Source organism: Notamacropus eugenii, chromosome 4, assembly GCF_028372415.1.
Source record: "Notamacropus eugenii isolate mMacEug1 chromosome 4, mMacEug1.pri_v2, whole genome shotgun sequence".
NCBI classification, from domain to species: Eukaryota; Metazoa; Chordata; class Mammalia; order Diprotodontia; family Macropodidae; genus Notamacropus; species Notamacropus eugenii.
Window position 1 is genome coordinate 468,380,648 of NC_092875.1, and position 21,762 is coordinate 468,402,409.

The following is a 21,762-nucleotide window of genomic DNA, read 5'->3' on the forward strand; positions in this document are numbered from 1 at the left end:
AGTGTATCACTAGGAGAAGGTTTACTCCTAAATAGAGATTTACCTCATGCTGGTGTGTGTCTCCTGGGTCTGACAGTCCACTTCTGCTTCTTTGTTCTGTAAACAGAAAGAGAGTCCATCAATCAATCAGTTGACCAACAAGCATTTGTAATGGATCTACTGAGTATGAACAATTATGCTAGGTACTGGGCATACAAATACAGTAAATAAAATAATCTCTACTCAAAAGATGTTTATATTCTAACAGGAAAGAAAGCAAGTACATATCTAAGGATATATAGAATAAATATGAAGAAAATAAAAACAATGTAGTTAAATACAATGTAGTTTAGGGAGAAGGGGGTATCAGGAAATACCTCACCTTGTAGACGGTGGCCCTTGAGCTACGTCTCCAAGGAAGAGGGATTCTACACGGTGGAGGTGAGGAAGGAATACATTCCAGCTATGGGGTCTAGCTGATAATGCAAAGAGAAGAGGGGAGTTGGAGGGCCATACTTGAGGGATAGACATAAGGTCAGTTTGTCTGGTTTGCAGACATTCTATGTGGATGGAAAGATAGGTTGCACCCAGGTCATAAAGGGCTTTAAAAGCTAAAGAGAGAAGTTGATAGTTGACCTTAAAGGTAACAAAGAGTCCCTAGAGTTGATTGAGTAGAGTAGCGACATAGTCAGATCTGCACGTAAGAGAAAGCAGTTTGGCTGTGGTAAGGAAAGACGATGGTGGGGAGAAAGTTTAGGCAGGGAGGCAAGCACTTGGAAAGCTGATATAATACTCTAGGTGAGAGATGATGAGGGCCTGAACTAAGGTTATAGCTGTGTGAGTCAAAAAAGAAACCATCCTCTGAAATGTATCCAGTGTTTCAAAAACCAGACTAATCTAGACTTTTGGAAATCCAAAAATAATTAGCTATGTGAAAACAAGAATAAAGCCAGCAGGATTGAATGACATTATGTAAATATATTTGATATTAAAATCAGCATATACAATCAAGGTTCCCACAGTCTCTAATCTTCAGCTTCATTAGGAGCTAAATATAATCTTGGGATAATGGAACGAAGAGACTTCTTTACAAAGCACTAACCTGAAATATAAGACAATAGACAAGGCTAAAATTGGGTAGAAACCACATGAGATTTTGAATTAGGAACATTTTTATATAGGTACATCTAAATGACACAGCAAATGGCAGAGTTGTATGTTGTTCAAATCACACATTAAATGTAATGTATGCTATCAAAGCAAGCATGTTATTTAAAGAAATTCTTCAGTGCATCCTGTTTTTAAAAAAATTTTTAAGCAAATAATTTTGCAATAAACTTAATGATATGAAACCCTTAATCTATCAGTTTTATAAGTTCAAATTTCCATAAACTGAATTTTCCTATAGCAAGACTCACCAACTTTAAAAGTCTAACGTACTTGGCCAATCTAGAGAGAAAAATAGTTTGATCAACGCTTCCTGAGATAACAATGAGAAGAAACAACTTCATCGTCTCTTTTTTGATTTTATATATTGAGTATCTGCTAAAATTCTACACAAGTGTGTCATCCTGGAATGGAAATAACTAAGGGTTCTCAAAGGTTATAATACTGGAGAAACCCAATTTCTGCCAAAGACTGGAAAGGTTCTAAGTATGAACCTGGTTATACAGGTCTGTTATCTAATGCTCAGACTAGTTATATGTAAGAAGTCTCAGTCCTGCATACAGCACAAGGTTATAATACTAGTTATGGGGAAGAATGAGGTTGATGGATAGCCTGAGCTCTGGAGTTCTCAGCTGCAATAGGACTACAGCTGATAAGGGTATGTATGATGATCCTCTAGGAGTGGAGCCACTAGTTTGCCTAAGAAGGGGGATGTTTAAAGGAAGAAGTCATTGGTAAATTAGCCAACAGACAGAGAATTCGTTTGCTGTGTAAAAGTAAGGTAATACTATACTTTCTAGTATATGGAGAAATGGGAAAAAGCTAGAACCAGAAGGAGATCCAAAATGGATAATCAGGCTGGTTCTGTGTCTTTCCCCAGACTTTAATGATGAACAAAATAACAACCACCCTAGGACACAATATCTTCTACAAGTCAGTGCCAAAACACGGCTCCACAGAGCAGGGCTCCTCATACATTTTCCACTCATGACCACTTTTTTTTTTTTTTTTTTTTTTTTTTTTTTTATTAAATTTATTTATTTAACTTTTAACATTCATTTTCACAAAATTTTGGGTTACAAATTTTCTCCCCTTTTATCCCCTCCCCCCCCAAACACCAAGCATTCTAATTGCCCCTATGACCAATCTGCTCTCTCTTCTATCATCTCTCTCTGCCCTTGTCTCCATCTTCTCTTTTGTCCTGTAGGGGCAGATAGCTTTCTATACCCCTTTACCTGTTTATCTTATTTCCTAGTGGCAAGCACATTACTCGACAGTTGATCCTAACACTTTGAGTTCCAACTTCTCTTCCTCCCTCCCTCCCCACCCCTTCCCTTTGGAAGGCAAGCAATTCAATATAGGCCATATCTGTGTAGTTTTGCAAATGACTTCCATAATAGTTGTGTTGTATAGGACTAACTATATTTCCCTCCATCCTATCCTGTCCCCCATTACTTCTATTCTCTTTTGATCCTATCCCTCCCCATGAGTGTCGACCTCGAATTGCACTCTCCTCCTCATGCCCTGCCTTCTATCATCCCCCCCCCACCCTGCTTGTCCCCTTATCCCCCACTTTCCTGTATTGTGAGATAGGTTTTCCTACCAAAATGAGTGTGCACTTTATTCTTTTCTTTAGTGGAATGTGATGAGAGTAGACTTCATGTTTTTCTCTCACCTCCCCTCTTTATCCCTCCACTAATGAGTCTTTTGAGTGCCTCTTTTATGAGAGATAATTTGCCCCATTCAATTTCTCCCTTTCTCTTCCCAATATATTTCTCTCTCACTGCTTGATTTCATTTTGTTTTAAAGATATGATCCCAACCTATTCAATTCACTCTGTGCACTCTGTCTCTATGTATGTGAGCGTGTGTGCATGTGTAATCCCACCCAGTACCCAGATACTGAAATGTTTCAAGAGTTACAAATATTGTCTTTCCATGTAGGAATGTAAACAGTTCAGCTTTAGTAAGTCCCTTATGACTTCACTTTGCTGTTCACCTTTTCATGGTTCTCTTCATTCTTGTGTTTGAAAGTCAAATTTTCTTTTCAGCTCTGGTCTTTTCATCAAGAATACTTGAAAATCCTCTATTTCATTGAAAGACCATTTTTTCCCCTGAAGTATTATAGTCAGTTTTGCTGGGTAGGTGATTCTTGGTTTTAGTCCTAGTTCCTTTGACTTCTGGAATATACTGCTCCATGCCCTTCGATCCCTTAATGTAGAGGCTGCTAGATCTTGTGTTATCCTGATTGTATTTCCACAATACTTGAATTGTTTCTTTCTGGCTGCCTGCAGTATTTTCTCCTTGACCTGGGAACTCTGGAATTTGGCCACAATGTTCCTAGGAGTTTCTCTTTTTGGATCTCTTTCAGGCGGTGTTCTGTGGATTCCTTGAATATTTATTTTGCCCTCTGGTTCTAGAATCTCAGGGCAGTTTTCCTTAATAATTTCATGAAGGATGATGTCTAGGCTCTTCTTTTGATCATGGCTTTCAGGTAGTCCCATAATTTTTAAATTGTCTCTCCTGGATCTATTTTCCAGGTCTGTTGTTTTTCCAATGAGATATTTCACATTATCTTCCATTTTTCCATTCTTCTCTCTTTGTTCTGTGATTTCTTGGTTTTGCATAAAGTCATTAGCCTCCATCTGTGCCATTCTAATTTTGAGAGAACTGTTTTCTTCAGTGAGCTTTTGAATCTCCTTTTCCATTTGGCTAATTCTGCTTTTGAAAGCATTCTTCTCCTCATTGGCTTTTTGAACCTCTTTTGCCAATTGAGTTAGGCTAGTTTTTAAGGTGGTAATTTCTTCAACATTTTTTTGGGTCTCCCTTAGCAGGGAGCTGATCTGCTGTTCATGCTTTGACTTCATGTCTCTCATTTCTCTTCCCAGCTTTTCCTCTACCTCTCTAACTTGATTTTCAAAATTCTTTTTGAGCTCTTCCATGGCCTGAGCCCATTGGGTGGGCTGGGACACAGAAGCCTTGATTTCTGTGTCTTTGCCTGATGGTAAGCATTGTTCTTCCTCATCAGAAAGGAAGGGAGGAAATGCCTGTTCGCCAAGAAAGTAACCTTCTATAGTCTTATTTCTTTTCCCTTTTCTGGGCATTTTCCCAGCCAGTGACTTGACCTCTGAATATTTTCCTCACACCCACCTCACCTCCTGATCCTCCCAGCCCGTGTTTGTGGTCTGAGATTCAAATGCTGCTTCCAGCCTCAGGGCTTTTGGCGGGGGCAGGGCTGCTATTCAGTATGAGATTATGATCTGGTGCTGAGATCGGGGCAGGGCCACCTCTCAGGCTCAGTTCCCTCAGGGGGTTTATGCGCAGACCTTCCGCAATGGATTCAGGCTCCCGCCCGCTTGGGGAGCCCCTGTCTGCAGCCGCCTCTCAGCTTCTACCTCCCGGGGGGGGGCCTGAATTATGGGGGCACCCCACTCCCCTCTCGACCCGCCAAAGAGACTCTCTCACCCACCCCTGTCACCTGTGGGTGGAGGGACTTGTGCGGCCGCTGGAGATCCCGTCCCTGAAGCCTGCTCGGATCTGTTTCTCTCGGTGCCGCAGCCGTGGCCGCAGCAGGTCTCGGCTGAGCTTTGTGTCTGCAGCGCGACGGACCTTTTGCGAGAGGTTTGCAGATCCCTCTGTGGGTGGAGGGACCCGCGTGGCCGCTGGAGATCCTGTCTGTGAAGCCTGCTCGGATCTTTTCCTCTCGGTGCCGCGGCCGCGGCAGGGCTGCACTCAGCTCCCAGTCCCGGCGCCCAGTCCGCAGCGCGAAGGACCCCCCGCGAGAGGTTTGCAGGTCTCTCTGGAACAGAAATCTCCCTCGCTCCAATATTCCGTGGCCTCTGGGTGCAGAATTCGCCGTGAGTTACTTCCCTGTAGCCGTTCTATGGGTTGTGGGTTCGGAGCTATGTGTATGTGCGTCTTTCTACTCCGCCATCTTGGCTCCGCCCCCATGACCACTTTTTGCCAAACAAATTTTACGTGACCCTCGGTACACAGGTATATGATGTATGTATACAAATCAAACACTTACTAATAATAAATCACAGAGAAATTAATTTTAAAACAATTCTTTGGTATACAGATAATTTTTCCATTTATTAAAGATGAAAGCAAATTTGCATACTAATGAGATGGATGTGCTTGTTTATTTTTACATAAAAAAATAAATCTTGGCGGAATATTTGACACTGCAGGATGCAGAATATCTTCAGTGGTTTTCAGAGTGGATTGATATTTTGATTTTATAACTGTCAATGCTGAGAACATCGCTTTGCACCAATACATAGTACAAAATGGCAGAAGTATGTTTAGGGCCATTTCAGAAATTGTTGGAAATTGTCCTAATCCCAAGTCAAAATTCATCGTACGGTAAGAACACTACAATTCGTAACATACAACAGTCTCAAATCTGAGCCAAAATGTCACCGATGTTGTTATGTGCAGTATGAAGTGTGCTTGCTGTATGTTCAGAACCATGGCTGCAGTGAATTTGTACAATACAACACTCACAAGTACTGATGTGAATCAATTTTTAGTCATTGCACATTCAGAAACCTTTTACTGTTGCTAAATTTCTCATGACCCCCACATTCAGTTACATAACCCCATATGGGGCCACGACCCACAGTTTAAGAAACACTGCAGACGAGCATGAACAGGGAGTAGAAAAGAAAGCGTTTTCCATTTCTATATCTGGTAGATGCAGAGGAAGCTAACAGCCTGAAAAGTACTGAAATACCGGAGAAGACAGATCACACACATGCACATACACATATGCACACGTTAGCTGATTTTGGGTTTTTTTTGGTACAATAGGACTGTTATTGTTGAGTCATTTCCGTTGTATCTGACTCTGTGATATCATTCGGGGTTTTCTTGGCAGAAAAATTGGAGACAGGCAAATAGGGTTAACTTACCCTATCTGTCCAGTGACTTGCCAAAGTCACACATCTACTAAGTGTCTGAAGCTGTATTTGAACTCAGGTCCTCCTAACTCCAGGCCTGGCACTCTTTCTACGGTGCCACCTAACTCCCTTGTATAGAGAAGGAAAGTTGTAAACATATATTTGGAATCTTTAAAAGACTCCTCCTCCATGGTTACCTAATTAAAAAGCAGTCGCTATTAGAACAAACCACAACTTCCTCATTAACAAAGGTGGAAATTTGAAACAAAGGGTTGAGCGGAAGGGCAAGATCTCCAAGTAGGATTTATCTCAGTTTTTGTTCCTTTGCCTTTTTTCCTCCCATTCATTTGCATGAAAGATCCATGAGGGCCTTGGTGGTGCACTCACTCAGATGCAGACCTCTCTGTGGCTCCTTAGAAGGGCAGCCTCTAAAATGTTGCCAAATGGGTACAGTTTATAGCCTTCATACATTAAGTAGTGAGTTAAAAGATTATATAAACCCTAGAGGCTTCAAATAGAGACATACCCCTGTGGCATAAGGAATCTCCTTTTGGACAGCCTACTAAAACCAAAGCTCTGAGAACAGTCAGACTATCTTTGTGGGTAAGAAAAACCATTAAAAGTTTTTCCCTTAAAGGAGGAAACTAGGGGAATTTTTTTTACAGCAAGTTCCTCTAATAAAAGCCTCATTTCTCAAATGTACTGAGTCAAATGTACTATATGAGTTATTCCCCAGTTGATAAATGGTCAAAGGAAACAAACAGGCACTTTTCAGAGAAAGAAACCAAAGCTATCTATAATCATTTGAAAAAATGCTCTAAATAAATACTGATTAGAGAAATGCAAATTAAAACAACTGTGATGTAGCACCTCAGACCTACCTGATTAGTTGCCCTTTACTCGTGAACAGGATCAAATTGATATCACTCTGCGAGAGTCAAGTTACAGCGTGTCTCACTAACTGATCAGACCAATGCAAGTCTGGAATGTTCTGCTACAGACTGGGTACAAAGAGTCCACACGAACATTTGGAGTGGATTCTCTAAATTGGCACATCTCATGTGTCTTTTAAGCTGCTTCAATTCTGCTTTGCTCATAGACCACAGGCACCTTTTCTGATGTGGGCACACCATGCCTAGTGGTCCTTTGCCAGCGTCTTCCATGTCACACAATCAATTCTAAAGTTCTTAAGAGAGATCTCAAAAGTGTCCTTGTATTGCCTTTTCTGAGCACCATGTGAGTGCTTGCCCTGTGTGAATTATCCATAAAATAGCCTTTTTGGCAAGCATACACTTGGCATTCAAATGATGTGGCCAGCCCATCAGAGTTGCACTCTCTACAGTAGAGTTTGAATGCTTGGCAGTTTAGTTCAAGAAAGAATCTTAGTGTCTGATACCTTACCCTGCCAGGAGATCATCTGAATGGCTAATATGATAGAAAAGGAAAACGACAAATGTTGGAGGGGATGTGGGAAAATTGGGTTAAATGCACTGCTGGTGAAGTTGTGATCTAATCCAATTATTCAAGAGAACAGTTTGGAACTATGCCCAAACTGTGCATACCCTTGGATCCAGCAATACCACTGCTACCTCTGTATCACAAAGATATCCCTCAAAGGGGAAAGCAGCATATTTGTACAAAAATATTTAAAGCAATTCTTCGTGGTGCCTAAGAATTGGAAATAAAAGGAATGCCCTTCAATTGAGGAATGGCTCAACAAGCTGTGCTATATGACTGTAATAGAATATTGTTGTGCTAAAAGAAATGACAGATAGGGCGATTTTAGAAAAACCTGCGTAACAGTAATAGCAACATTGTAACAGTAATAGCAACATTGTACACAGTAACAGCAACACTGTGAAGAACTGTGAGCGACTCAGCTGAAACCCCAAAGGACCGATGATGAGGCACAGCGTCTGCCCCCAGACAGAGCTGGCACTGACTGAACACAGGCTGAAGCTGCCATTTGTCACTTCCATTTTTTCCTTTATTCAGGTCTTCTTGTACAACATGACTAATACGGAGATGTTCCACATAGCTGCACGTGTATGACCTGTACAGGACTGCTCACCATCATGTATGACCTGTACAGGACCGCTCACCATCTTGCAGGGGGAGGAGGGAAGGAACGGACAGAATTGGAACTCAAAACTTTAAATAAAAACATTCTGAAAACTGGGAGAACAAAGCTCAGTGTCCCAGACAAGAGTGGGAGTGGTCGAGAGTGACACAAAGCCCTGAGACTGCCCTCTTCACCTCCCAAGACAGGAGTGGCTGTTGTCCTTCCTTCTCAGAGGCCCAAATGACATCACCATGATCAGTGAAGTCTCAGTGTGCCTGGCTGTGGCTGATCAGACCAACACGAGCTTGGAATGCTCTACCACAGGCTGGGCACAGGCAGCCTGTGTGAACACTTGGGGCGGTTACTCCAAACTTGTGCATCCTGCCTTTACTTTGTGCTGTTTCAATTCTGCTTTGCTCACAGAGCACAGCACCCTTTCTGATGTGGGCACGCCATGCTGGTAGTCCTGTGCCAGTGTCTCCCATGTCTCGAGAGAGACCTTGAGAATGTCCTGGTATCGTTTCTTCTGGCCACCATGGGATCACCTGCCCCACACCAGTTCTCCATAAAATAGTCTTTTTGGCAAGTGTACATTTTGCATTCGAACCACGTGGCCAGCCCATGGGAGCTGTGCTTTCTGAAGCATAGTTTGAATGCTTGGCAGTTCAGCTCGAGCAAGGACTTCAGTGTCTGGTACCTTATCCTGCCAGGAGATCTTCAGAATCTTCCTAAGACAGTTCAAATGGAAGTGATTCAGTTTCCTGGCATGGCGCTGGTAGACTGTCCATGTTTTGCAGGCAGACAACAATGAGGTTAAATACTTTCTAAGGGAAAGGACTGAGAAGGGATTAAAGAGTGAGGGATGGGTCCTTTAAGAGATTTTACAGAAGAAAAACCCAACAGGATGAGATGTAAGTAAGGCTGAGGAACCACAGGTGAAGGAGCAACTCCACTGTGAGGCCCCCAAAATGGGTGCAAACATCCACCTGTCCATAATGTTAACACAGGGATTTTTTTTCTCATTTTTTTAAAATCAGATTTTCAGTGGGAGAAAAGGAGAAACCTTTAAGATTCTTTCTTTCTGCTTTCACAGTCTGGGCCAGGTTGGAGTAGGCAGAGATAAAAACAGATAAATAAAAGGAAGGAAAATTTTTTTCTTTCTTCTCTTCTGGTTTATCGAAACCAGTTTGAAACATTTCAGCACAATTTAATTGTTCAGAGTAAATGAGGAGGCTTTAATCTAAGTTCACTGGACAGTTTAAACAGAAAGGAAGAGAATTTTGGAAGGAGAGGTTTTAGGAAGGTTTTTTTTTTTAAATCCCATTCAGATAAGACAAATATGAGAAATTTTATTTGGTTATTCTTTATGACATGGAAAATACAGAAACATATTTGCAGCACTGAATTATTTGAGGATAGCATAACAAAAATTCTGTCACTGAAGGACCATCAGAAGGATATATTTTATACCTTATGGAAATAATATATATCCATAATTTCATCACTACATGAATTCATTACTCCATAACAAAGGTTATTTTTTGCGATTTCCATGTTTCAGAAAATCTTCATGGATCCCAAAAAAGGGTTGAAAATACATGCCTGTCACTTTAAATCTTTGTCAGTAGAGTAACTGAAAGTAGCTGGCCCTATAATTTTGTTGGCAGTGAACGACCTTTGGGAAAATAGAGATTCTAGATGATTCCATTTTAAAATATAAATACAGATGTGACTAATTTATTCTAGCCTTATTCAAGTGAGATATGTTCTCCTGTTAGGATAATTATAATCTTCAGCCCTTTATAAGTAAATCAGGCCTTAAAACAAAAGACACTTAATACTGGACATTAAGAAAATATGTTTAGAAACTAAAAAAATAAGTTTTGTTAAGGCATAATTGGATCAAAATTACTCTACACTGGTCTTGAATGCAACATAGAAAGCTCAAAGTGGTAAGATGAAAAATTTTCTATTTCAGACAATTCGGACATCAATTCAAACGAATTTAACTGGCAGTGAGTTTGATCTCATGCATCACACGTATTATTATGTTTCTAAATTTTCTTGTGAATTTGGGAAACGATTGACCAAGAAATGCTGTCACGAAGATGATGGTACTGCATCATTACAAAGTTAGCTTCTCTTCTGATACGGATGCTGTGAAATTAATCCAGTTTTAGTGGCTGTTGTCATCAAGTTAAAGCCTACAAGGTATTTAATTGAAAATATTTTGTTTTAAAAGAATAATAATTACTTAAGAGAAACCATGTAAAATCTCCTTAACTGCAAATCTGCCAAGTTCCTTGCAATCTTTCATAAAATCTCCCCAGCCTTGTGAAAGAAGTTGCTAAGTATTGTGAAATTCTAAAATAATGACTTGGTTTACTGAAAAACTGGGATCCCCTTCCATCACAAACACTCATAACCTATGAGTTTGAGTGCGTTTATCTGTTATATTCCTTAGTTACCACTTACAAGAATTATGAAATTGCACATGTTAAATAAGCAGTATGTATGGGGAGTTTCATTTTTGAGTGAACTTGGTTAACAACAGATCTTAGATGCCAAGACTTCCTTTTGTTTCAGGGGTAACAGGTAGAAAAAAATGAGAGGCTTGCTGTAGAGAACATTGTTCAGGGGTATGAGACCAACTATCATGGATTCACTGTAGGTGTGAAACTCCAGAATGTAATTTTTCTTACATCATAAATGACTATTCTTGCAAACTTAATAAAAGTGATAATAACCTAGTCCTAAACTGTGATTAGTGTAATTTCACTATTTGAGGCAAACTCTCATGGGACTTTAATTTGGTATTCTTCCGAGTTTTGATTTCAGGTGTGATTGTCTGAATTGATATTAAGCCAACAGCCCCTCATTCAAGTGGAATGCCATATATTGCCTGAAGGGAATGTGGGCTGAGGATTGCTACCGTTGGACATCTGTCTTGGCAAGCGGAGGACTTGACTCAGTTTCACCATTGTGCTATTTCCTTTCTGAACAGGAAATTTTCCTACCTCATAAATTCTGAGCCTGGCTTTGATACCCTGTGAATAAATATGACGTGTTCATGGAATCAAACTGAAGTAAGCAAGTTTTCCCCTCTTTTGGCTCCTGCCAGATCAGTCTGTGCCCTTGAAGGGACAGTCTTGATTTCATCATAACCATGGCCCTCCCTTTTCCTTTCATAGCAAGTTCTATTACTAAGGCAGGTAAACAGTGGAAGTTTCTCATAAAATATTAAACCTATTAATTTACGCAGTAACACTAAAACACCTGAGTTACTATAATAGGATGGAAGTTTGGAAGATCTTACTACTTTTAATCTGAATTTGTGGTGAATTCCATATCCTAAGCATCTAACTAAATGAGTTCTTTGACTTGTTACCCCCTAGCTAATAGTTATATATACATGTATCACAATACGTCCTTCAAATATTTCACTCTTTCAGAATATGAAGATAATATGTAAATCCTCAAAGAGAGGGATAGGGTGAAAATTTTCAAGCGTTTTGAAAAGAAAATAATAATGTAATAAAAAATTTACTGAGATAGCAAACTTTGAGAAAGCAACAAGATTAAACTGTAGGAAACCCAAAGACCACACACACACATGCATATACATACACACACACACAGATATATATATATACACACACACACATATACATACATACATGACAGGCTTTCTAGTGTCTTAAACGTGAAAATGTTTTGAATGTTTTAGTGAATGAGTTCTAAAAATTGAATTAAGGATTTTACATATAACAATGCATTAATACTTGTAAAAAAATTTTAAGTCATAATTTCCTTATTTTTTTGCTTTAAATAATATTTTATTTTTTCCTAAAATTACTAATCAAGAAAATTTTTAGGGGGCAGAGCCAAGATGGCAGAGTAGTAAGATGCACATACTCCAGCTCTTCCCCCACACACAGCCCATAAAATAACCTGTAAAAAACGACTCTCAACAAATTCTAGAGCAGCAGAAGCCACAGAACGACAGAGTGAAAGAGATTTCCAGCCAAAGGTAACCTGGAAGGTCAACAGGAAAGGTCTATCGCATGGGATGCGGAATGAGCCACATGGCACCAGGAGGAACAGGACTAGAACAGGCCTCCGGGGAAGAATTCCCAGTAGCCAAGGGTCTCAGATCCCTCAACCCACAAGCACCAAAGAAAGCTTGAAAGGTCAGTGAGAGGGCTTTCCCAAATGGGTGAGAGGGGAGCAGGGTGCCCCCTAGCATGGGCCCCAGGCAACAGTGGCAGCAGCAGCAGTGGCAGCGTGGCAGTGGCCAAGTCAAGCAGCAGCTTTCATTGTTGGAGTCGCTCAGCTTCAAGGCCCTGGGGGAATTGAGCAGCTAATCTGAATCTTAGCCCTGAACAGGGTACTGGGGTAAGGAGGAGCACTAGGATCCTTCTCTTGACAAAGGATTCAGAAATCAAGTAACTAGCTGGGAAAATGCCCAAAAAAGGGAAAAAAAATAAGACCATAGAAGGTTACTTTCTTGGTGAACAAGTATTTCTTTCCATCCTTTCAGATGAGGAAGAAGAATGCATACTGTCAGAGGAAGTCAATGCTTCTGCATCCAATACCTCCAAAATGAATATGCAATGGGCTCAGGCCATGGAAAAACTTGAAAGATCAAGTCAACAGCTTCCTAAAGGAGACCCCAAAAAAATGATGAAGAAAATAACACCTTTAAAAATAGGCTAACTTAAATGGAAAAAGAGGTCCAAAAAGCCAATGAGGAGAAGAAGGCTTTAAAAGCAAAATGAGCCATATGGAAAAGGAGGTTCAAAAGCTCACTCAAGAAAACGGTTTTTTAAAAATGACAGTGGAGTTGAGGGGAGCTAATGACTATATGAGGAACCAAAAAATTACAAAACAAAACTAAAGGAATGAAAAATAGAAGATAATGTGAAATATCTCATTGTAAAAACAACCGACCTGGAAAATAGATCCAGGAGAGACAATTTAAAAATTATGGAACTATCTGAAAGCCATGATCAAAAAAAGAGCCTAAACATCATCTTTCATGAAATTATCAAGGAAAACTACCCTGATGTTCTAGAACCAGAGGGTAAAATAAATATTGAAAGCATCCATCAATCACTTCCTGAAAGAGATCTGAAAAGAGAAACTCCTAGGAATATTGTGGGCAAATTTCAGAGTTCCCAGGTCAAGAAGAAAATATTGCAAGCAGCTAGAAAGAAACAATTTGAGTATTGTGGAAATACAATCAGGATAACATAGGATCTGGCAGCTTCTACATTAAGGGATCGAAGGGCTTGGAATACAATATTTCAGAAGTCAAAGAAACTGAGATTAAAACTAAGAATCACCTACCCAGCAAAACTGAGTATAATACTTCAGGGGAAAAAGTGGTCATTCAATGAAATAGAGGACTTTCAAGCATTCTTGATGAAAAGACCAGAGCTGAATAGAAAATTTGACTTTCAAACACAAGAATCAAGAGAAACATGAAAAGGTAAAGGGGAAAGAGAAATCATAAGGACTTTCTAAAGCTGAACTGTTTACATTCCTACATGGAAAGATAATATTTGTAACTCTTGAGACTTTTCTCAGTATTTGGGTAGGTGGAGGGATTATACACACACACACACACACACACACATATAGACAGAGCACAGGTTGAGTCAAATCAGAAGGGACATCATCTATAAAAAATAAAATTAAGGGGTGAGAGAGAAATATATTGGGAGGAGAAAGGGAGAAATGGAATGCGGCAAATTCTCACTCATAAAAGAGGCAAGAAAATTCTTTTTCAATGGAGGAGAAAAGGGAGGAGGTGAGAGGGGAAAAGTGAAGCTTACCGTCATCACATTTGGGTTAAGGAGGTAATAACATACACACTCAATTTGTTATGAAAATCTATCTTACCCTACAGGAAAGTAAGGGAGAAGAGGATAAGTGGGGTGGAGGATGATAGAAGGGACGGCGCATGGGAGGAGAGAGTAACTAGAAGCAAACACTTTTGGGGAGGGACAAGGTCAAATGAGAGAATAAAATAAAGGAACAGAATAGGATGGAGGGAAATATAGGTCGTCTTTCCCAACGTGACTGTTATGGAAGTCTTCTGCATGACGACACATATATAGCCTATATTGAATTGCTTGCCTTCTCAGTGGGAATGGGTGGGGAGGGAGGAAGGGAGAGAAGTTGGAATTCCAAGTATTAGAAACAAATGTTGAGAATTGTTATTGCATACAACTGGGAAATAAGAAATACAGGTAAAGGGATACAGAAATCTATCTTGCCCTACAAGAAAAGAGAGAAAATGGGGATAAGGGAAGGGAGGGGTGTGATACAAGAGAGGGCAGATTGAGTGAACTGGTAATCAGAATGCAAGGTGTTATGAGGTGGGGGAAGGGAGAGATGGGGAGAAAAATTGGAACTCAACATTTTGTGGAAATGAACGTTGAAATCTAAAAATAAATAAAAAATTTTTTTAGCAAGATCTGTGAACAATCCCATCTAATCAATATTAAGCACCTCTAATGTGCCAAACACTGTGCTAATTGCTTGGGATAATTAATAATAAAAAAAAGAGTCCCTGCCCTCAAGTTGCTTACAGCTTAAAGGGGGAGACATACAAAGCAGAGGCTCGAGGGGGGCAGAATGGTGCTCAGTGGAGTAAGCAGAGTTCAGTTTCTGCCCTCCATAAAGATAGACATTGGGAGGAGTTTGGTCAGAGAAAAGAGGCTGAGGGGAAGTGGTTTCAGTCAAGGCTTGAGTTGGCAGTATGGGTAGTAAGTTTAGATGTAGTGATTTTGAAGATGAAATCAGCCATGGCAGCAGACACAAAATGGATTGAACACATTGACCATATCTGGCAGTATGTGCAACATTTCCTATGTATTCCCCTGACTTTTTAAAAAATTTTTTTTCAATGAATAAAAAGATGTAGAACATCCGAAGCCATCTAGTCCAACTCCACATTTCATACTTAAGAAATTGAGATAGGAGTTTTAAGTTAAGTAGCATGATTTTTATTATATTGGCATGACCTCGCCAGAAACAGTAACTAACCTCATTATTTAACTTCTTACTTATGTAATGAGTGCTTTGTAGTTATGTTTATATAAACCCTGAATATGTCTCCAAAGGTTAACTCTAATGTATTTTTGTTTTGTATTCCTTGTATTTTATAGTTATTTTGAATGGAATTTCTTTCTCCTAGGTTTTGTTATTGATATATAGAAAGGATTAAAGCTTTTATAGATTTATGTTGTAATGTGTTACTTTCCTAAAGTTATTGTTTCAATTAATATCTTTTCATGGCCTCACCGACGTGTAAGTAAATTAAGTCAACAATCAGAAAAAAAAATTTTTAGCATTCATTTACAAGACTTTTGAGTTCCAAATTTTTCTCCCTCTCTCCTTCCCTCTTCTGAAATTGGTAGGCAGTCTGATATAGTTTACATATATGTCATCATGTAAAACACAGTTTCATCACAGTCGTGGAAGAAGAAACAGATCAAAAGTTCAAAAAAACACAACAAAGAATAAAGTGAAAAAAAAAACATGCTTTGATCTGTCACGGTCCATCAATTTTTATCTGGATGTGGATAGTATTTTCCTTCATGCTTCCTTTGTATTTGTCTTGGATCACTCTGCTGTTGAGAAAAGCTTGGTTATTCGTAGCTGATCATCACACGATGGTGCTGATGCTGTGTACAGCGTTTTTTCTGTTTCTGCTCATTTCACTCTGCATCACTTCATACAAGTCTTTCCAGGTTTTCCTTTACTATGTGTGTCTTTCTGCTTCAAGTATGTTTCTCACGTGTAACATATTGTAGGAACTAGTTTTCAATCCACTCTGCTATCCACTTCCATTGCATGGGGGAGCTCTTCCTGTTCACATTCACCATTATGATTACTACCGTGTATTTCCCTCCATCCTGTTCTTCCTCCTGTTTGTCCTCTCTCTCCTTTTACCCTTTCCCATTATCACCAATGCTTTGCTTCCATCTACCTTCCTCCTGTTCTTCCTTCTGTCAGTACTCACCCACCCCCTTTATTTAATCTCCTTCTCTCCTGCTTCCCTATCAGATAAGACAGATTTCTATATTCATCGATTGTGTACATTATTCCCTCTTTGAGCCAATATTGACGAGAGTAAGGTTCAAACAATTTCCATTGCCCCCTCCCATATTCCCCTCTCTTCATGTGAGATAGTTTATCCCATTCTACCACTACTCTCTCCCTTCTGCGCCCATTTTACTCCTCTTTCTCATCTCTTATTTTTTATGTCATTCCCTTAAATTTACATTATACCCATACCCTCTGCCTATATTTGTTTCTTCTATCTATACTGTTAGTAACACAACTTTTAAGAGTGACAAGTATCATCTTCCTGCACAGGGATGTAAACAGTTTAGCTCCATTAAATCCCTTCTGTGTTCTTTTGCCTTTTTACTTGTTAATGCTTCTCTTGGGTCTTGTTTTTGGAGGTCAAATTTTTGGTTTAGTTTTGGTCTTCTCCTTATGAAGGCTTGAAATCCTTCTATTACGATGAATGACTATTTTTCCCTTGATGTAGTATGCTTCATTTTGCTGGGAAAGTGATCCTTGGTTGTAATCCTAGATCCTGTGCCCTCCAGAATATCATGTTCAATGACCTCCAATCCTGTAATGCTGTAACTGCTAAGTCCTGTGTGATCCTGGTGATTCCCCAATATTTGAGTTATTTCTTTCTGGACACTTGCAGGATATCTTTCCTTAACCTGATAGTTCTAGAATTTGGCTATGATGTTCTTTGGGGTTTTTATTTTGGGATCTCTTCCCTGAGGTGATCAGTGGATTGTTTCAATGACTGTCTTGCCCTCTGGTTCCAGGCCATCAGGATAGTTTTCCTTGATACTTTCTTGAAAGATGTTGTCCAGGTCCTCCTTTTGATTATGGCTTTTAGATAGTCCAATGATTCTGATGCTATCTCTCCTGAATCTATTTCCAGGTCAGTTGTTTTTCCCATAAGGTATTTTACATTTTCTCCCATTTTTTCATTCTTTGGAATTTGTTTGATTGATTAATGATGTCACACAGATTCATTAGCTTCTATTTCCCCAATTCTTCCTTTTAAGGTGTTGTTTTTCTCAACTAATTTTTGTACTTTCTTTTCCACTTGGCCAATTGTAGTCTTTAAGGGGTTTTCTTCCATGGATTTTTGTATCTCCTTTTCCATTTGGACAATTCTACTTTTTATGCAATTTTCCAAGCTATCTGAGTCTTTTCATAATTCCCTTGCATCTTTATAATTTCTTTTCCCCATTTTTCTTCTACTTCTCTTATATGATTTTGAAGTTCATTTTTAGCTCTTCCGTGAGTTATTTCTATGAAGTTTCAGGGGAATTATAGGTTCCTAATTTGGTCTTCTTATAGTCCTGTTGTTATTAGGATTGGATCCCATAACATCTGAATAGGTTTTCACCACATGAGCTAACGACTGGGAAGGCCAATCTGATTAGATTTTTAACAGTTTACTAAATTATGTAAAGTCTTAATACTAGCAGGACTTAGTAGCATTATTTAGAGAAACTCCTCGAATAACCTGGAACCTGGGTTCCACAGACCTGCCTGATCCATAAACAGCTGTTTGAGAGATGCACAGAAAGTATTTACCAGACCCTTGAAGATCATGACACTGCAAAAGGATTTGATACTCCTAAGGCTACTGCTACATTGAATTTTTTAATTCATCTACAACTTTGCCTGTTTTGTTAGTCATGTGCATGCTACAGACCTGTTACCTGTTCTGGAAGCTCTTTATCATTTCTGCTTGGACTGATGCAATGGTAGGAGCCAAGGCCCTTGTATTACTATGCAACTGCTAAAGGTCATGGTTTATCCATGATGTTTATGCAGAGGCCCTTTCTGTAGCTTTCAGCTGCCTTTCTTGTCAAGAATCTACACATGGAAGGAAACTGATAAAAAACGGCTGGAAGTGAGCACTCTACCATTTGCATATCCAATGACTATATTATGACTATATTGAATTGCCGAAGTCTACGTACAGATATATTTTGGGAATCAGCACTTTTCACTGGCTAAAGTATCTGTCTGTGGATTTTCTCTTGGGTGTCCTTACAGGGATTATGTGCTGCTTATATTTACAGTACCTCTCTTGGTACAAAGAATGAATCCCCACGTCAACTTCCACATTTACAGGTAACAGAGACTGGGGTGTTACAGCGGAGGAAAGGGAATCAGTGTGGGTCTAATCCGGATGCTGCACCATGAGTATGGTTAGCACCACAGGGTAGAATGAGTGACCCCACTGTCTCTCATCTTGCTTATCTTCCCAATAAATGTCAACCAGTCTGTTGGGAGAGGCAGCATGTACTTCATTCCATCTTTGTCCTACGTGTTACCTACTAGTCATCATGTTGCATTTCATCCCATCTCCTTTACCTAATCTCATTTCGCTATCATGTGGCAGAGCAGGAGGATCCAGAATGTAATGGCCCATCTCCTTTCAGAAATGTGTACCTAGAACACAATTACAAGACACTTTTTGCACAAATAAAGTCAGATTTAAGTAAGTGGAAAAACATTAGTTGCTCATGGGTAGGCCGTGCTAATATAATAAAAATGACAATTCTACCCAAATTAATATACTTATTTAGTGCCATACCAATTAAACTATCAGACAATTACTTTCTAGAGCTGGATAAAATAATATCAAAATTCATTTGGAAAAACAAAAGGTCCAGAATATCAAAGGGACTAATGAAAAGAAATGCTTGGGAAGGTGGCCTAGCGCTACCAGACCTCAAACTGTACTATAAAGCAGCAATTATCAAAACCACTTGGTATTGGCTAAGAAACAGAGAGGTAGACAAGTGGAATAGACTTGGCACTCAAGATGCAGTAGGCAAGGAATATAGCAACCTTCTGTTTGATAAACCCAAGGACCCCAGCTTCTGGGATAAGAACTCATTGTTTGACAAAAATTGCTGGGAAAACTGGATAACAGTGTGGCAGAAATTAGGCATAGACCCATACCTGACACCGTACACAAGAATAAAGTCCAAATGGGTACATGATTTAGGTATAAAGATTGATACCATGAATAAACTGGAGAAGCAAGGAATAGTGTATTTATCAGATCTATGGAGAAGGGAAGAATTCTTTACTAAAGGAGAGATAGAATGCATTATGAAATGCAAAATGGATAACTTTGATTACATTAAACTGAGAAGTTTTTGCACAACCAAACCCAATGCAACCAAAATCCGGAGGGATGTAGTAAATTGGGAAAGAATTTTTACAGCTAAGCTCGGGGATAAAGGCCTCATTTCTAGAATATATAGAGAACTGATCCAAATGTATAATCATACAAGTCATTCCCCAATTGATAAATGGTCAAAGGATATGAACAGGCAATTTTCAGAGGAAGAGGTTAAGGCTATCTATAATCATATGAAAAAATGCTCTAAATCACTATTGGTTAGAGAGATGCAAATCAAAACAACTCTGAGGTACCACATCACACCTATAAGATTGGCAAACATGACAGAACAAGAAAATGATAAATGCTGGAGAGGATGTGGGAAAGTTGGAACACTAATTCATTGTTGGTGGAGCTGCGAGCGCATCCAACCATTCTGGAGAGCAATTTGGAACTATGCCCAAAGGGCTACAAAAATGTGCATACCCTTTGACCCAGCAATATCGCTACTAGGACTATATCCCCAAGAGATCATAAAAATGGGAAAGGGTCCCACATGTACAAAAATATTTATAGCAGCACTCTATGTAGTTGCCAAAAACTGGAAGTCAAGGGGATGTCCATCAATTGGGGAATGGCTGAATAAATTATGGTATATGAATGGAATGGAGTACTATTGTGCCATAAGAAATGATGAACAAGAAGACTTCAGAGAGGCCTGGAAGGACTTATATGACCTGATGCTGAGTGAAAGGAGCAGAACCAGGAGAACTTTATGCACAGCAACAACCACAGTGTGTGAGAGTTTTTTCTGGTAGACTTAGATTTTTGTAATAACACAAGAACTTCTTACCAAAAAAAAAAAAAATCCCAATGGAGGATCTCAAGGAAAAATGCCTGCCACACTCAGAGAGAGAAATATGGAAGTCACTCACATATTGTAGCAGATCATGTTTGTGTATGTGTATGTGTTTGTGTATCATGTTCTGATTTGTTATACGATTTCTTTCATTTATCTTAGTCTGACTACATAGCATGACTATAGTGAAAATATACTCAATAGGAAAGTATATGTAGAATCTATACAGAATTGTATGCAGTCGCAGGGAGGGAGGGGGGGAGTGGGGGGTAGGTGGGGGGGGATAAAATCACAATTGTATGGCAGTGATTGTTAAACATTACAAAATAAAAAAAATTAAAAAATTAAAAAAAATTAAAAAAAATTAAAAAAAAAAAAAGAAATGTGTACCTATCTGGGTTGTCTAACTGGCTTGTGTACCTATCAGGACTTTTTATGAAAAGTTCTCTATACACAAGCACCCACTGGTTTGAATTTTGTTGCCTGGCTGCGTTCAACACACTTTTGCCTTGGAAACTACAATAAACTCCTTTAAAATTTCTCTTCCTGGGTTTACTTCATCATTGAGAGCAAAGCCGAAGTAAAAATTTTTAACAGAATTATAGCTTCAGCCTCTGGTTTTAAGCTAAAAGAGAGAGATAGCAACCAGGTCAAGGAGAAAAAACTGCAAGCAGCCTGGAAGGAATAATTCAAATATCAAGAAGCCACAGTCAAGATTACACAGGACGTAGCAGCTTCTACGTTAAAGGATTGGAGGGCTTGGAATATGAAATTCCAGAAGGCAAAAGAGCTTGAATTACAAGAACCAACTCCAGAGCAAAATTAAGCATAGCTTTTCAGGGAAAAAGATGAACATCCAATGAAATAGAGGACTTTTGAACTTTCCTGATGAAAAGACCAGAGCTGAACAGAAAATCTGATCTTCAGATACAAGACTCAAGAGAAGCATAAAAAAACAAACAGGAAAGAAAAAACTATGGTATTCAAAACAGTTAAACTTCCCCACATGGGAAGATGATACATGTAATGCTTAAGAACTGTATCTCCATTAGGGTAGTTAGAAGGAATATGGGTATAAGTTGACAGAGGTGTGGGTATAAGTTGACTTTGATGTGATAATAAAAAAAATTAAGAACTGTACTGGGAAAAGAAGAAAGGAGGAAGCATAAAGGGGCAAATTATATCATTGAAGAAGTATGAAAGACCTATTACAGCAGAGGGAAAGAAAGAGGAGGGTAAGCATTGTTTGAACTTACATCAGTTTTGGCTCAAATTGGGAATAACATACACACTCACTTAGAGAAATCTATCTTACCATATAAGGAAGAAGGGGAGTAAAGGGAAAAGGAAAGGATGGTGGAGCTTATAGAAGGGAGGGCAGATTGGGGGAGGCAGTGGTCAGAAGCAAAACACTGGTGAAGAGGGACAGGGTGAAAGGAGAGAGAAAAGTATAAAAAGGGGGGAAATAGGATGGAGGAAAATACACAGCTACTAATCATAATTGTGAATGTAAATAGGATAAACTCTCTCATAAAATGGAAGCAAATTACAGAATGGATTAAAAAACAGAATCCTACAATATGTTGTTTACAAAAGCA

At 39.2% G+C, this 21,762-nt stretch overlaps 1 protein-coding gene across 1 annotated transcript in view; it reads right to left on the bottom strand.

Annotated features, from left to right (window-relative positions):
• The window catches only part of ANKRD31 (ankyrin repeat domain 31), a 190,901-nt gene that overhangs the window by 115,131 nt on the left and 54,008 nt on the right, over positions 1 to 21,762 (bottom strand). The window contains exon 12 of the mRNA XM_072606361.1: positions 44 to 96. Within this exon, the coding sequence (XP_072462462.1) occupies positions 44 to 96 (53 nt within the window). The remainder of the gene's footprint in view (positions 1 to 43; positions 97 to 21,762) is intronic.